Below are 17,813 nucleotides of genomic sequence, written 5' to 3'. Positions count from 1 at the left end.
TTGCCGGGATCAGATGAATACCAACCACAGTGCAAAATGTATTACGCTTTTTTTGACAAAAGGCAAAAACAAATGTTGACATTTAGATGCTCTGCACTGTTTAGAGATTAATGAAGTCAAAGCTGAAGTTTTCCATCCATCTTGAGGCACATTGGATAAAAGTCCAATTAAATAAAAATGCTGTTATCCTGTCCAGTTCTCATTCTGTTGTCTGTCATTTTCATTGCCATAGGTTATGTAATAAGATGAAATCGCTGTGTTTACATTAAATGCAAAAAGCTGATGAAACATGATGCTGAGTCAGTGACGATCATGATAGTGGCGGTGATGATGATGATGATGATGATGATGATGATGATGATGGTGGTGGTGGTGATAGCGACAAGGAGCAATGAACCATTCTGGTCACACTGAGGTCTCAGATGGTGCATGTTTTATCAGTGATGCTGATTTGGTACACCTGAAAAGAGACACAACACCAGTTATTTTTGTCTTAGCAGAAGTTAAACTGTTTATATCAGTAATTACACCTAAACAGATATGAAACAAGTACAACATTGCAATTCAAATGGGAGAAAAAATGAACACTGAAAATCCAGCCTTAAATTTCATGGTACCTGGAAAATGATGAGTGATGCTACAAAAACTCATTCATTCAAGGCAAGGTCGCTATGCTTCGAGGTTGAGCACGGCAACTTGAACTGCACTATCTAGAAGGAGGACACATGATCTGCAGACAAGAGTTGCTCACCTCTTGCGGACACAGCAGTAAAATGCGATAACCAGGACAAAGATGAGCGCAGCCACTCCCACACACGTTCCTCATAGCTGGCCGGAGACTGAGAGCCCCCAGTGATGAACATGCACCGTTCCCCGCTGTACGAAGGCTTGCACCTGCAGACACAGAGAGAGAGACGTGAGTGCACTGCAATCTGGACAAGAATCAACAGGTGCACATACATTTGAAAGTGTTTCGGTGATAAGTTTTAATGGGAAAAAGCCTTTGTTTGTGTGTGTGTGTGTTAATGCTTGGTGTCTCACAAGCAAAGAGGAGTGTCTATGTCCTGTAGGTACATGCACTGTCCATCGTTTTGACAATAGTCAGCATATTCCTCCCTGCATGGTGCGTGCAGTCGCTGAACTCGAGGCTCCTCCATACTGCCTACACACACAGAGAGACAGAGGCAAATTTTAAAAACAAAGCACTTCAAGTTCATTGCATCTTCAATTTGAGTCTTTTGAGATCTGGAACAAATCTCCACAGTCCTAGGTGACTGCAGTTGACACACTGAAGCTGCTTACCATTGTCAAGCCGAGTCGTCAGCGTGAGGTCTGATGGAGCAGGGCTGGCTGTTGGATCAGAGTTATCTACTAGTGTTGCAGACTGGCCTGCAGTGGCCAGCAGGATCAGCACTGACACCACTGAAAAGATGGCTGGAACACACAAAACACAAGGTTAGATATCACTGGGATATATTATATGAAAAGATTTGTTTTGCTGCACACCGCATTCTCAATCCAGCAAATATTGAGGCATATTTCACATCATGTTTTTGCTCAGACTGTGTTCCCTCCAAGATTATCTCCATATTCATACTGAAAGAGGCAGCAGCCATATTTCCAAAACTCTAAACATTTTTACTAAATGCCACAAATGCTCATTCCTCTGTTCTGAACTTGGCACTGTTAATGATCAGTAAGCAAAAACGTTGCCTGTAATCACAGTCATGCCCCTGGTATTCACATCATTCTATTTTTTATTTTCAGGGAAAGTAACAATACCTCAGCAAAACATGAATGATTTGAATGTAATAATGAGCTATTGCCTCAATTGTCTATGAACTGAAAAGATCTTGGTGCATAACCATAGTCTTAAGAGTGCTGTATAAAATCTGATAAACAATTTAAAACAGCTGAAGTTGTCACTGCAGAGGAGATAATATGTTGTCATTTTGTTCAGTCTAATAGTTTCAATTTGACATGAAACAAACCAGAAACTCACCCTTCTCTGAAACTGTCAGTGTAAACATCGTGCCGTCTGACAGTGTGAGATATCTGATGGTCTCGAGAATCTCCTTTGGTGAGCGTAGCTGCTGTGATTGAATGCAGGACTAACCTGAGCTTTATATAGCCTAATCGTCCTTTGGAAGGATGTGAACAGCAAATCATAATCCTATGATTCCATGAAAAATGAGAGGCATTCCCGTTGCTAAATCATACAATTGATTGGAGCCCACATCATTTCCTGGGCTTTTCTCTGAAAGCTACCTGCATGCAGAGACAAATTCTCAAGGTGGATGGTGGTGGGGGCAAGCGTTTCACTCCCTGAGGCACTTCAATGATGCTTTCTTCTTTCCTGAGTTTCCTGCTAGCTTTGGCAGATTCTCAGTTTAACCAAAGCATATAATGTGCTTGAAAGGGGTTGCTTCATTTCAGAGGGAAAGTGTTGTGAAAGCTGGGGGTTTTCAGGGGGGTGTTTACAGTGGGAAGTGATATTTGCATAGATTGTTGGGCACGATTTTAGTTGGAATGAATGGTTTGCAGCAGGTGGACAGGTGAAGACAGAGGCACATACGTAAGCGGTAGCTGGAGGAGGAAAATGCTTTTCAACAAATCATTCATCACCAGGAACGTTATCAGTTTCACCATTTCCTCCTGAAAAATGGTCCACGTTACCTCCCTGTGTGGTTGTATGGCCGTCATAGACAAGTAGACTAGCTCTGGAAGAACTGGTTATCAATGATCAATCAAACTGAAAGTGAATTTAGTTGCACTGATGACAGAGAGACTCAGTAAACATGTCTCTAAAACATTCACAAGATAACAGAAATGCATTTTGTGTCCAAAGACATAAATCCAGACAGAAATGTCTTGATGAGGAAACTGCCAGTGTCCCCCCAGTTTCCCCACAGATGCCCTGTTCAGGCTTTGTTGCAAGATCTTACTTGGCAAAGAAAATCAACCACCTCAACCTTTCAAATAAATAAATAAATAGTTTCCCTAAAAAAACAAAAACAAAAACAAAAAAACAAACATGTAAACAAACACTGATGTACAGGAACTTATCTATAGAACTTATCTATAGTCATCTATAGAAACCTGGAGTTCATCAACAGAAAAGCCAAAAAAAAAAGACCCACCTACACTGTTTGAGCACAGGGTGATTTTGTTGAATATACCACAGCAACAAAAGCTTAACACTAAAGTATCAAGTGGCTTCAAGGCCACAGCTGGCGAGCCTCTAATCTGCTGAAGTGTCCTTGAGCAAGACACTGAATCCCTACCAGCTTCAGGTGTGTGATGTTTGTAGCTGACCTTCCATGGCTGCTCTAACCTCCCTGGTGAACTGGAGCAATGAAGTTTCCCTGCAGAGATCAGCACAGTATCACATTAGACACAGGTCAGAACAATCTATTCTGATGGACTGAATGCACACTCTATTCCTTTATGAAGCCTTCCAAATTAAACTAAAACAACAGATTTAAATTCCCAGTACATATGGAAAGTGTTTGAAAAAAAAGAGAAACGAGAAATATTCCTACAGCATAAAACTTTTTATTTATTCATTCCATTTCCAGTCAATCTGGAATATTCAAAATGAACGAAAATGAGCTCAGTAGAAAAAATATTAATCTAAAATCTTAAAAAGTAAACTCTGAAAATAAATAACTAAAATAAATAAACGAACAATTCTGCAATATAAACAATATAAATATCAAATAAGTTTCCCAGGAGGTATGGAGTCATGAGTTCATTTTTTAAATAAAGAGTGTGTTGGGCATGTATGTGTGTTTGTGTGTCTGTGTCCTAAGGAAATCAGTGTATGTAGGTATGCACTGACATATGTCATTCATTAAAACTATTGGAATTATAGTGCGTGCGCAAGTATGTGTGTATATGTGTGTTTAATGCATCAGTGCATTTCTGGCAGCAGTCACAGTGTTCTTCATCAGCATGGCTACTGTCATCGGACCCACACCTCCAGGAACCGGAGTGATGAAGCCGGCCTTCTCCTTCACCCCTACAAGGAGTCAGATGGAGTTAAGCAAAGTCTCTTATCAAGAATGCAAACATGAACAGAACTAAGATGACCTCTGTTTACTGTGTTAATGCAACCCACTATGAATCAACAGACACTGTAAAGTAGTAAACACATGCTGAGAGGGGGTGTTCATGCAGGACCAAAGGTGAGCCAAATTACAAGTGTGACTGAAAACCCCAATTATTTGAACTAAAATCCCTGGCAGCCTTATTAAATTTTTAATTATAGTTGTTTTTGGAAAATATATACTTTTACATCAAAGCACTGCAAGCTTTGCTTTCCTGTACTCACTATAAACATTTGACTTCAAAGAGTAATATACATTTCATTATTAGAATACTGACTGTTTTCTTTTGGAAATATGTCAGAGCTGCGGCTTCCCTCAAGGATTATGCTCTGATCTAGCAGAAACCTCCTCCTCACAGGAACTTGGTATTGAGGGAGCAGAGGACAGATCCTAGTCATTTGGAATTATTTACCTTCAAAGTCCACGTCACCAATGAGGCGCAGCTTCCCTGTGTTTGGGTCCTGGATGCGGTTTATGCCCACATCAATGACGGCTGCGCCCTCTTTGACCATATCGGCTGTAATCAGCCCAGGAACACCTGAGAACAGACGCCAAAGAGGGATACACGGTTATAATAATGATTATAACAAGAATTTAAAAGTTAAAAAACAGTGCCCCTTGCTCAAGGACACCTCAGCAGCACAGATGCTTGCTGACTTCTGGCCTAAAGCTTGGGTCATCTGGTTGAACAACAGTCTGTCTGACTGCTAGTCCAGCCAGCTGTCCCTGCTGCTACAGACAAACATAGGAACAGAACTGCAGTCAAAATTAATGGGAGTTGAGGAGGCTGAAAAAAAAAGCCAGACATCAAAGTATAAAACCTCAAAATCTATTTCTTTACCATTTGTGTAATGGTTGTGGGTCAACTACATCTCCAACCACCATGAAATTCAATTCTCAATACCTACTATATATTTTCAATTTATCACTTGTACCAGATGGAAGATAAAGATTCTGCAGGTTCCAGTTAGTCACTATATCAACATCAGCATACAGACCAAAACAAGTCTTCTTGCGGCTTGTCATCTCCTTTTAATACCGGCTCTATGCAACAGCTTAGACAAATACAATTTCACCCTGGAATTCAAAAACGGCACAGTTAAAACAAGCTGACATCCTTGCTGTCAAAATGTAAGGAAAAAATGAGACATATGTTTTATGATGACTATCGTCTCACTTTAAAGCTGTTTACTAGACTACAATTACAAGTGTGTTACATGGAAACGAGTCTGAAACAAATAACAATTAAGCATGAGATTTAATTGTACCATAACACTGCTGAGCATATACCTGCAAACTAACAACAAACACTGGGAGAACTCAGTGACACGCTAACCCAAACTGCACCCCACCTCTAGCTGTCTGCTAACTGCAATTACAAGTTCCACAACAACTTAATCCCTGACACACACATGATTCTTAACCACACTAAATCAAACACGTGCCACTTCCCAAATGACACCAAAACAGCTGTTGACTTGTGTGTTAACACTGAATGGCTGGAGTTCAAGTAAACATGCATCCATGTCTAAATACAGTCATTTTTTTCCCTAAAACTTCAACAGTGCTGCAACAGGGTGACCATGATTTTATTATGAGCAATGGACAATTTTATCAAGGATGGAAGTTTGCTTAACTCAAATTTAAAAGGCAGGGCAGGCACGAGGCATGAGCGGCTGAGGAGCAATTACCTGCAGCTGCAATAACGATGTCAGCCAGGCTGGTTAACTCCTTCAGCCGCTCCCTGGGGGTACATCTGTGGGCAATGGTCACTGTGGCATCACCTGAGAGCACACAATTAAAAATATGGGTCGACAAGGTAAGAGAATGAAAACAATGCAACATTATACTCATAGTTTCCAACTGGAAAATATCAGTTTACAAAAATGCTACTTTTTCAGAAACTATGAGTAATATTAGGGATGCATGACGTGGCACTTTAGACAGTTAGCTACATCATTGTGACCCTGATATTATAACCCAAAATCTAAAAACAAAACAAAACAAAAAACAAAACAAGACAGAACAAACAAAAAAATGGATTTAGTTTCCATCACATGGCATACCATGGAGGCAGGCAGCGGTGAGGCAAGAACACTTTTGATTTTAATCAGTGAACCAGCGATTACACAAAAAAGGCAAGCAACATTACTGCAACAGGCCTTACCGCTAATCTTTTTCAAGTGTGTGTGCGTGTGTGTGTGTATGTGTGTGTCTGTGTGTATGTGAAGACCTGCATAGTCATGACTGAACGATGACTGCACCAAATAGATGTGGGGTGGAGAGAGAAAGAGAGCGTGGATTCTTAGGCAGAAAGGAATGAAAGACAAGTAACGGCACATCAAACCTCCACATAACATACCTAAAGGGATCTGCCTGTGTGTGTGGGTGTGTGTATGGGTGAGCAAGGGAGAGAGAAAGAGAGAGAGAGAGAGGAGAGAGAATGATGTGCGAATGTCTGAAGGCTACTCATCCTGACCTGCAGAGCCTCAGGCTCTGGGTTTCATGGGTCTCAGTTATATTGTTTTGTCTTTAAGGATCACACCAATATTATAGTTTTAATCCATTTACACCAATTCACATACACCTTACACTGCCACTGAGTTTTTTCCAAAGCATGTCATACTGATTAAGGTGTTTGAATGTACTTTCCTCCCATGTTCTAGGCAACCACACATTTGAATTCATTTCAGCATGTTACGAAAACCAACTTGCTTGAGCTTGGTGATCCATCACAGTGAACATCCTGCCCAGATTTACTTTGGTCCAAGTCAATTTATCATTGCATACTGTAGTAATTCAGTGTATTTCCCACATTGAATTGACAAAACTGCATCTCTTCTGGTGTGTTCACATGTGTGTTGGCAGCTCCAATATGTTGTTTGGTGGCCGACTTTGACACAGCGATGCATTCATGCGTTATTTGGTTAAAAAATCAAATTCATGACATAAACACTGAGCAAACGTGGATTTGGCATCTTCTTGCTTTAAAAATGTTGACAGTAGATTAATGGATATGAAAATAGTTTTGCTGATTTATCAGAAGCCAGGAATGCAGCAGTCCTCCCTGCTGCACTCCGAAACAGAATGTACGTCTCCACCAGAAAATAAACCCTGAAAAAAAGACCAATTTACAAACCAAATTCAAACATCGATGACTTCTAAACTAGAGACTGTTAGCCAGAGCAAAAGAGAATTTTAAGGTAGATTCATCACCTTAACATGGGAATGTATAAAAATACGGAAATTGAGTAATTACTCAAAAATCTTAAAAAACAAAAAACGGTATGCTTTCAAAAATGAAATGTTATGTAAGTTGTGCATGCAACACATTAAAACGGTCGTGTCAGGCATATTTGTAAAGTGTAATGTGTGCTCAGAGTGCTTGTTTTTCCTTCCTTGTCATCTTGAACTTGCAGGTTGGCATGGAGTCAGCTATCATCATGCACACTCTTATCTTTCAGGCAGCAGCACCATTGAAATAGAACTGTGTAGAATGGACACTGTATCAGGATCCCACAGGTGCTAATGGCTGCCATTCTGGGGGAACCAATAACTTTGTATACACTTTGATCTCTCCACGCATCTTTACAGACCTCTTGATTACAAACAAACTGGTAATGGAATATGTATACACATGTGATTTGAAAAAGGACACAAATGTTTTGATTTGGGCTAAAAGATGGTGCTGTGGCTCACGACTGCCAACCTTGTAAGGCTGTAATTAGCAGGCATTGACGCTGGCACTTCTCAGACTCGATAACTTAACCAAAACTGGAGCAGAGCCACGCCAACCTGTACCACACTGGCTGGATCAGGTAACATAAACGGTAACATAATCAAATTTAATTATAGTTATGATGTTAGCTTATCCTAACTAGTTGTGCTATTGTTAAGAAATTTGTTAAATATTGTTAGGGCAAAGCCACCAAACTCGCAGATAAAGATCAACTGCTTCTACAACTAACTTTTTAGTTGAGGGAAAATGATTAAAAACACAAGAGCAACAAACTTATTTTGAGAAATCTTTAATTTCTGAGAGAGCTGTGATAACAGAACATGTTTTCTGATCAGGCTAGCTCACTTGCTACTGTAATCTTGCTCCCTTCACAAACATGAATAAACTCTTCTGCCAATGTGGTGACATCAGCAAACATGTACAGCTGAAGCCTTGGTAAGGGGAATCTTCTGGAAATATATTGACACATGAGCTAAAATCCATGCGGATTCTGCTCAGTTCCATTAAGAACACTAAATAACGGTGGTGGAGGGGCGATATCAACTTCAACAAAACCATCTGAAAGAAAAAAAAAGCTGGACTAATAAAGAGATTTGGTTTATTGAAAAAACAGGAAGTAAAAAAAAAAAACAACTACTTCCCCAAGGATGTACCTATTAAAACAGTGCCAGCAGCTTAACTGTCAACTGAGTGTTGAGTAGTCAAATAATTATGTTGAGTGGTAGAGTAGCATTTAGAAAGAATCTAGGTTGAACACCATTTGGGATTTTTCTAGGTATCACTTTGACAAGTTGTCACTTGTTGACCCAGGTTTGTTCAACAATAGATAAAGATGAAAGGAGAAGCACTGAGAGTTTCTGTTTGACAAGGGTGGGCTTTATCAAAGTAAACTGGTTTTGTGCTGACAAGTGGCCTTCCAAATAAACCAGGAATATTCTGATCTGAAGGCATTTGATACGATTTGAACTGTAGGATGCATTTTTCTTTGAGAAAAAAACAAAAGGCCCAGGGATGATTGTGCAAAAGCATGAAGAAAAATTAGAGATGGGTAACCATGTGCCATGAAGGGACAAGAGTATGCAGCTTTTCATTCGACTCAAGCAGGTAATTTCACTAATGAGTAGTTATTACTGAGTGAAATCAATTCTGGTGTAAAAAAGGCTGGGCCTAGATACTGTTAGCGAACCATGTTGTAGTTCTGGTTTAGTTACATATAATTTCCTTACAGTACGTGAGACATCAAAAATACAAGAAAATCTCTTCTTGAAGTGAACATGGACATAAATGTGGTTGTACCACGAAAAAAACAACTACTCAGTGCCGGCGCCTTCATAACTTGTTCATTTTCCTATAACCGTGAACTTGAGCGCACTTGCCTTGGAATTTTTTAATATTGCATCTCAAATGGTTCCCTGCCAAATTCTGCCTGTTCATATCCATATCATTGTGCGTCCTGTGGAATCCAAGCCGGGTGCACAGTACAGCAAAGGAGAGGCAGCCAATCCTCTCAGTGACTGTCTAAACATTTTTATGGTAACTATACTTCTGCCACAGTGTCATTATGATTTATTGATGTTAAATGCTGCATGTAGTGCCTGTAAATTCTCCAACATGTGGCATCTGCGAGTGCGGTCAGGACTGTGAGAATGCACATTGCACATTCAATTATCACACTGCAAAAAAATGTCCATCTAATTTACTTCACTGAATTTAGTAGGGTGTGTTAAAATCTTTTTTCTTAAAACAAGCCTAAAAAAATGGTCAGTGAGGATATAACTTAGCGCAGTTTGATTTAAGATTGTTATGAATACAAGTCCTCTCCATCAAGCACATGACAGCTTCTTAAGCCAGATCCAATAATGTTTTGTCGTTTGCCACTGTAAATTCCCTTTTGGCATTAAACATGATTGTCGCCGTTCACTCAGCCAGCACAAAAGGCCTTTTGGCACCTATGATTACACTAAGGAGGAATTCTACTTTTTTTTTTGCTTTTGATTCATCACATACACACACCAATCCACACTCACCGATTTACACAAAAAATAGAGTTACATAATATTATTCGAAAGGCCAATAGCAGCAGGGACAAATGAATCTGTTTTTAAATCTGTTGGTCCTTCATCTTGGCACAATATATCTTCGACGAGATAAAAGGAGCTTGAACTCGCTAAACGAGGGGTGACTACGGTCAGCAAGGACTGACTGGACCTTCTTGGGGCCTTCACTGTCTAAGTGCAAAATGCTAGGGGGCAATTGTAATGAATGTTTCCTTTTACGGTTTACTGACTTTCCCATTTCATCAATAGTACTTTCAAAATTATTTGTTTGGCGGCTTACCTTGCTGAGATGCTAGAGGCCACATGTGCTTTTTTACTGCAGCCATCAGTGTTACTGTTCTGAGTTTTTATCACTTCTACTTGTTTCCCTTATGGTATTTTACCTCTTTAATCTTCATTTTAAATACAGTGTAAATACAGGAACAAAACAGAACCACAGCGAGTATACACAAACTACCATCTACCATCTAAGTTATTTTGTTTGTATTTTTATTGAGAACTGTTATTGAGAACTTTATGTTGTCTTCTACACTCCAATAGTTTGTCCGAGGTCAGCCTTGTCTTGTTGCTACATCTTAACGGCAAATTCCATCAAATGCCTTTCTGAACCCTTTCTCTGACTTCCTCCTACACCCATATTAGGACAGGTGGGCCCTCGGCCAACAGGGCTGCATGCCAACAATCTCGCCTTACTCTCCCTCTTTCCTCCTTTGTACTCCTCCAGAGAGACATGCATGTTTGATAATAAGGAGGGGAACCATAATAATGTCTCAATTTATTGGTCACATCCTGGCAAAAGCTTTTGTGATCGTCAGGCAACTTCCATGAAAGGCCAAGATGGTGCAACATCATTTGTTCAAAGCAAAACTTAGGGAAGTTCTCACATTTACACACACACACACACACACACACACACTTACCTCCAGGACGTTCATGGTTGCGGTCAGTATGCAGCAACATAGCAATGGGCATTCCAACATTTTTGGAGCGCCCAGCAACCAGCACATTCTTTCCCACTGTCTCTATACCTGCACAGACAAATTTTTCCGGTGGAAAAAAAAAAATGTTGATGACCAAACTAGTTAGTAACAGAGGAGAACTTGAGAAAGTAGTAAGAGTTGTGGGTAAACCACCTTCCAGTCAACTGGAATTCAATTACTCCTGGTGGTCTCATGGGTCAGTGGCACTTTGCCCTTTTAGATCAAGTGACAACTGACAATATTGGGTATGAGTGATATCACTACAGAGGTAATCTTCTGACGAGAATTCTTGTGTCTAGTAAACAGAAAATTAGACATTTAATACACTGCAAATACAGAAACCGAACAAAAATATACAATAAAGGGGTTGACTGAATATCACACCCACATGCACTCAACCGCAGGCTATATTTCACCTATGACTGATCAAAGTAAGGCATGTGCATATTGGTTATCATTCCCCAAACTGAACCACATTCTGGCACCCTCATGTCGCACACTTATTAGATTCACCATCAGCCAAGACAAAGTGATTAAAGTGATTGAAGGTGGGAGGAGAGGTATGTGTTAAGGTTACAATGATATTGTGGTTTGCAAACAAAGGCCTTTGATTAAATATGAGATATTGAACAGCCAGGTTGCCCACAGATAGAGGTGTCAACTCTGACCACAGTTACATTACATACACATTTTAGTCATTTATTTAGTTGTTCAGTACTAACGTACTTTTGTATAGTATTTCTTCATTTATAAGCCCGATGTTTTCCAGAGTTTTCCCTGCCACTAAATAGATGACAGTGGTGTGGCAGGAAACAAATTCAGAGGGAAACATTTAAAACTTCAAATTTCTCTGGAATGACAATAGTTAAATGTAAAGGATGTTACTGGGGTTTATTTGCTTTGTTCCAATTGACACCCTGCTGGTTTATCTGGTGCTTAATCTTTTAACATAACCTATTTGGGCACATATGTACATTTTATATGCCAGGTTGAAGTTTTGTTGTTAGGTCTCCTTTTTACTTGCTTTTTTGTCAGATCTGGGTTGACAACTAGAGAATTCATTATTAGTTATAAGGTATTTGGAAAATATGGTTTAGAAACCAAACCAGGAATGATTTGATTAGAAGACAATAATTCACCTCATCATGATCATCATGAGCAGAGCACACTCTCTGATCTGTAACTGTCAGTACAGTTACACTCTTACTTGGTCAAGAGGATGACAGAACAGATCAGTACATTGATGTAATACACCAGTCAAGTTGATAGATTTAAAGTACAGGTCTAAAAACTGATTATTTGGCACCATCTAGTGGACTTGGTACAGAAAGACACACACACACCAGCTTGTGGATGTTCAATCTTAAATCATTCCTTTGCTTTCCAGGTTGCATACCGACTTTTCAGTTTTTGCAGCGTTGCAGATCCAGCCATCGGTCAATTCAAGATGATGTGCCAAGTTAAATCATGCCATTCTTTCTCAAAATGTGTGCTAATGTTTGATGACTGGAATATGAAGAGGTGTGATGAGGATGAATTAGCCAGTCAGCATGCTAAGTTAATAAATACAAGGCACTGTGCAGCTAGTGCCAAAAATTCAAAACTCAACCTGCCATTACAAAAAGAAAATAAAACAGGCTTCCATCAGCAATTATCAGGGTTGATGAATAATTGTATTGTTTTAAAACTCACTAATGACCATGCAGTTGTCAGAGAAATTCCAAAAACGTCCCTGCAAATATCGATCAAGAATGATTTCTCCAGTGTTCTGAGAGTTAAATTGGAGATAGAATTTAATTGGAGTTCATTTTCATGTTACACACACTGTAATTAGGACTTGATACTTGAATTAAAAAGTAAGCATCAGCTACTTTAACATTAGCATTACATTGTATTTCACTTTAAAATCCAGGATTTTAGGACTACTTCAACAGGGAGGTCTAAACTGTCCAGCCACAACTTTTTGACATTTGATGGTATTGAAGGAAAAAAAGAAAGAAAAACATTAACTTTGCCAACTTTTCAAAAAACGTGTATGCGTTTTTTTCATACTTCATATCTTGCCCATTCCTGGATTTTTTTTTTTAATACAGTTCTATGACATTTCTAACTTATCCTCCAGTGTGGAACCTGATACATGTTTTGTCACATGCATGAGCTGTCAGAGTGCAGGACAGCGAGGGGTGATGAGCCTGCTGAGCCTTTTTCTCACTTTGTCGGGTCACTGGGGTGAATGCTGAGCTTTACCTGCCCTTTTGATGATCTCCCAGACAGCAGCGGGTGTCGCAGGCACCATGGATCTCTGGTCCAGACACAGCTTGCCAATATTCACAATATGAAAGCCATCCACGTCCTTCTCTGGAGCAATGGCATTACACACAGCTCGCTCATTGATGTGTGCTAGAAAGAGAAGGAGGTAAAGCAGATGTAAAGAAGGAAAGAACTTACAGGCTTGCTACTATGCACCACGGCATGCTGTGATGGTGTTTTTCATGCTTTCCTTTATAATGTTTGGCCAGTTACAAGAAAGCTGAATTGTTATTATTATTCCCCTGTAGCAATAACATCATCTTGTTGTTGTCCACTGCACTGGTGCAGTACTAAAATGAACACAAATGAAGCGTGGAGGGAGTCGTCTCGGCAGACTAGGCTTAAATGACATGACCTTCGCATAGTCACACACAACCTTTTGAATTATTATATTTTTGGCATTTTTTGCATTACTAGCATGGCATTATGTTCACCTGGAGGTAAATCTACTTTAGTCAGTCAAGGGGTGAGACATTTCACTTTGTCTACTTAATAAAACAAGCTAAACATTTTACTATTCTAAAAACTCAACATTAATTATCCCACTGAGCACTAGATGTCATTCTAATAATGCCTCTATGCTTTAGCTCTCATTTAATTCTCATTTATTATATTTTTAAACGATGCATTAAGAGCTATACATATAAAATGTGGCAAAAGTAACACTTTATTTTTATCATGCACCAAATAAGAATTACAGTCTAAGCCATATGCGTCCACTAAAACAAAGTCTTAAACAATGTGTAGCAAATACTTGATATCATAACCTCTTTTAAATATCTTTTAGATAAACATTTACATGTTCTACTAACATCTTTTAAATGGCTGGCTAAGCTGGTTAGTCAGCAAATTTTCACACATCTCCCACAATCTTTTTTAATGTCATTTTGAAAGAGCTATACATAGAGCGTGGTGGTTACCAGGGAGTGGGAGCTGCACCAACAGGCCGCTGACCTTCCAATCGCGATTCATCTTGTCAATCAATTCCAGCAGCTCCTCCTGGGAGACAGAGCCAGGCCGGACCACTGTGTCACTGGAAATACCTGGAGAGCACACACACACACACCATCTTAAGAATGTAGCTGTGTGTGCGCATGTGTGCATGTGTGTATGACAGCAGTGTGTCTAACTGTGAAAAACGTGCTTGTCCATGTGTATCTATATGCATACAGACATGCTTAAAGATGTGCAATGCATGATAGGTTATGCTTGTTGATGTACATAATGCACATTACACATGCAATGTTCATATCTAACCCAGAATGCTGGCTGCTCGGGTCTTGTTCCTAACATAGGTACGACTGGCTGGGTCGTCCCCCACCAAGACCACTCCGAGGTGGGGTCGCATGTTGCCCTGAGCCACCAGTTCTTCCACATCACGCTGGATCTCTCGGTGGAGCTGGCGAGCCAACTCTGTCCCCGAAATCACCACAGCTGCATGTCTGGATAGGTAAAGCATGCAGGCACAAATACATACACATAAATATACTGACTATAGTGTAAGATTACAAAGCAGAAATAGAATGAGACAAAAAAACAACAACATAATCTTGCAAATGTCACACATTATTCCATACATCAACATGCATCAACATGGCTGAAAATGTGGGACTACACATTGGCCCACAGTGCTGGGTGACAGGGACAAAATCAAATATCACAACAGTGTTGACCAAATACCTCCATATCAATATCAAATACCTCATACTGTGTCAATATTGTACCTCAGATCATTACTGTGTCAATATTGTGGGGATGACTATTGGTGTTTTCATTAAATATTTACACAAGATTTTTAGTAAAATCATTGGTAATGTCTATATAATAACTAAGTGGCTAAAGTCAAATAATAGACCAGCAAGAACAGTCGAGTAAGTTCGGAAAATAAATCAATTTATTGTAATGCAGCCTTTAAAACTAAGATAAAGACAACACCTATACCTCATATACTTTATATACACTTATCTACTTATCACAATATTACAATATCCAAAATTCCAGATGTATCTAGTCTCATATCACAGTGTCAATGCATAAATTCAAAACCCTATATACCTTTATGATGTAAATTCAGGGATGCACCGATGCCACTTTTTCAGTGGTGACACTGAGTATGAAACCTGTCTCATTATCAATGCATGAGTATCCATCCAATTTATTACTTTTACTGTACCTTGTACTATTAGTTTGGGGTCCTTGGACAAAACTTGATATAAAATCCTTCTTTTTCCCCATGATTTGAGAAACGCAGGCTTCTGTATGCCAAGAATAAAGACTGCAAGACATTTTGCTTTATTTTTGACATTACTCAAGCCTTTTGATACTGCATAGCAGTCTTCTTGGGTAAAATCTTTGATACCGAGGCTCCATTTTAGCCCGATATCGGCACTGATACCAATTCAGATACACATTACAAAATAAAATTACACATCCACTGCCAGATTTTTATATATTGTAAAATCACAGTCATATCTTCAGTCATATTTTTTACTCATGCCACTACATTTGTAATTATTAGTCATGTTGTTTTTTACCCTCTAGTTACTACATTGTAATCTTATCCTTTTCTCTTTTTTCTGCTTACTAATTATAAATTTCACCTAATCTATTGGAATAACAAATAACGTCCATAAGACAATTATTTTGTGTTAACATGGACTCATGAAGTAACATATACTTAAAAAAAAAAAAAAAAAAGTTCTCGGGAGCAGTTTGAATATATTCAAAAGGAAGGAGTAGCTAAATAAATAAATAAATAAATAGCATAACATACCACAATAAAAAGTAAGCACATGCATTTGTTAACATTCCCCTTAAATAACAAACTGGAACTAAATTTAATTGAAAATAAAAAATTATACTAACAAAACTACTACTACTACTAATAATAATAATAATAGCAATATATATAATCACTAACGTATTACACTGGCTGACGCTGGCTAACTTAAGCAAGAAATGAAAAGTTTATTTTCCCTGAGTGGATCTTTTGCCATCATTTTTATTTCATCGTGCCAAAGGATGTCAAGAAACGTGGATTTTGAAGCTATATTAACTTATTTACGGTACAAGGGAACGACCGTTCTATTTCAATGTTTATCTGCAGTTGTGTTTGCAGATGCGTCCACTCCCCTGCCGAGAAATGGTTATGTTCAGAGTAAACAGAGGTGGATGCCGGTGGAAACTGACGTAACAGCTGGCAATTATTAACTTTATTATTATTATTTACTGAAAGTAAGGAGCCTCTTTACTCCGCAGCCTGCCGCCAGCTACACTGTGATTTAACCTTGACAGCGTCGCCTAGTTACCGTGCTGCCGTGTGACAGCCGTTGGGCTCACGTTACAACAATGCATGCGATGTTCTTCACACACAACGACAACGGCGGCGTGTTATCGCCACTTATGTAACCGGGGCACATTTGTTGACAGTGTTGTCAGTCTTATCAGACCGCAAAATCGATCCAAAGGGGATTTTTCTGCCCAACCTGCACCTGTCCTCGCTACCGAGCCCGGTGGAGCCCCGTCAGCCTGCTGTCAATCACCATCCTCTGACACGTGACGATGACCGTTACGCCCTCACCGGCACACTGCTAGCATCGCGCATCCCTCCGCGTAAAAACTGCAGCCAGGACGTGTTTCTCTCCTCTTTACCTCGTCGCCGACTGGTGTAGATGTCTTCTCTGGCTCTCGCATTTTCTGTGCATCCGCAGTTTGGCCCGGCAGCAGCGATGGTGTACCGCTAACGGGCTACAAATCCTGAAGGCGGAGCGTAGCGGTGAAACAGAGGCCGCCATGTTTGTGTGTGCGTCGTAGAGCTGTCAGCAGCGCGTGTGTGGACGTCGTGCGCGTGTTGCGTGTGCGTGCGTGCTTGAGGGGCAAACGGAGGGCCGTGCGGGAGGGGGGGCGGCGTGTTGTGCGTTTAATTCCCGGCATGGAGATAATACTGTAAATAGTATTTGGTTCAAGGCTCTTTGAGGACAGAGAGACATTTTCTTGCTGTAATGCTGCCAACAGTATACAGCTATGCCTTCACTGCTTAATCTATAGAAAAGATAATTAGTATTTGTTCAAAAATAATCCCATAGAGTGCACCTGTATGGAAAAAGAATAAACAGAAACTATTCAGTGGAAATCTCATAGGAATATTACAGTTGTATTATATTACAGTATTTTGCCAATATTATGGTGTATACAATGGAATAAAACCGAATATTGTGTATTGATTTTCCTCCAGCTACATTTTGTAACCCCTAGCTTATTAACAGAAAGGCGATACACACTTTTGTTGAAGTGTTTGAACCGTAATGTATAAAGGGGGATTTGATCCTCACCCATCCATCTAAACAAGACGAACTGTCTTGTTTAGATCCATTTTCGTGATTGTGCAAATTGTGTGTGGGCGTTTTGTCCCTTTGGGTCAAGGCTCATTCAGGACAGAGTTCAGCAAACATAACCCTCAGTGAGACACAATTTCCAGCTGAAAAGCCATTGCTTGGTAGTATGAGTCAGATGCACAAAGGTGCACTAACTCTAAATCCTGTCAAATGTGAGTGTGAAACACCCCAGGAATGCACCTCCACCCTATTGTATTTCATTCAACAGCATCATCAGGCTTGCT

General features: G+C 39.7%; 1 protein-coding gene and 1 long non-coding RNA gene across 2 annotated transcripts; both read right to left on the bottom strand.

Annotated features, from left to right (window-relative positions):
• Positions 1-1,101: 1,101 nt before the first annotated feature.
• LOC115365736 (uncharacterized) lies at positions 1,102-2,166 on the bottom strand. Its single transcript, XR_003928786.1, has 3 exons — positions 2,003-2,166; positions 1,303-1,434; positions 1,102-1,162 (listed from the first exon to the last, which is right to left on the bottom strand). It is a non-coding gene; the product is annotated as an uncharacterized LOC115365736 (long non-coding RNA).
• A 1,321-nt stretch (positions 2,167-3,487) lies between these two features.
• LOC115365735 (probable bifunctional methylenetetrahydrofolate dehydrogenase/cyclohydrolase 2) lies at positions 3,488-17,006 on the bottom strand. The gene is made up of 8 exons (XM_030060870.1): positions 16,847-17,006; positions 14,453-14,637; positions 14,116-14,238; positions 13,133-13,285; positions 10,826-10,933; positions 5,801-5,893; positions 4,522-4,647; positions 3,488-4,021 (listed from the first exon to the last, which is right to left on the bottom strand). The coding sequence occupies exons 1-8, from the start codon at positions 16,987-16,989 to the stop codon at positions 3,906-3,908; spliced, it is 1,047 nt and encodes a 348-aa protein (XP_029916730.1). The 5' UTR covers positions 16,990-17,006; the 3' UTR covers positions 3,488-3,905.
• Between the last annotated feature and the right edge of the window lie 807 nt (positions 17,007-17,813).

The sequence above is a fragment of the Myripristis murdjan genome, chromosome 9, assembly GCF_902150065.1.
Source record: "Myripristis murdjan chromosome 9, fMyrMur1.1, whole genome shotgun sequence".
Lineage (NCBI taxonomy): Eukaryota > Metazoa > Chordata > Actinopteri > Holocentriformes > Holocentridae > Myripristis > Myripristis murdjan.
Note: the sequence above shows the minus strand (reverse complement) of the source record. Positions and strands in the feature narration are given on the sequence as shown.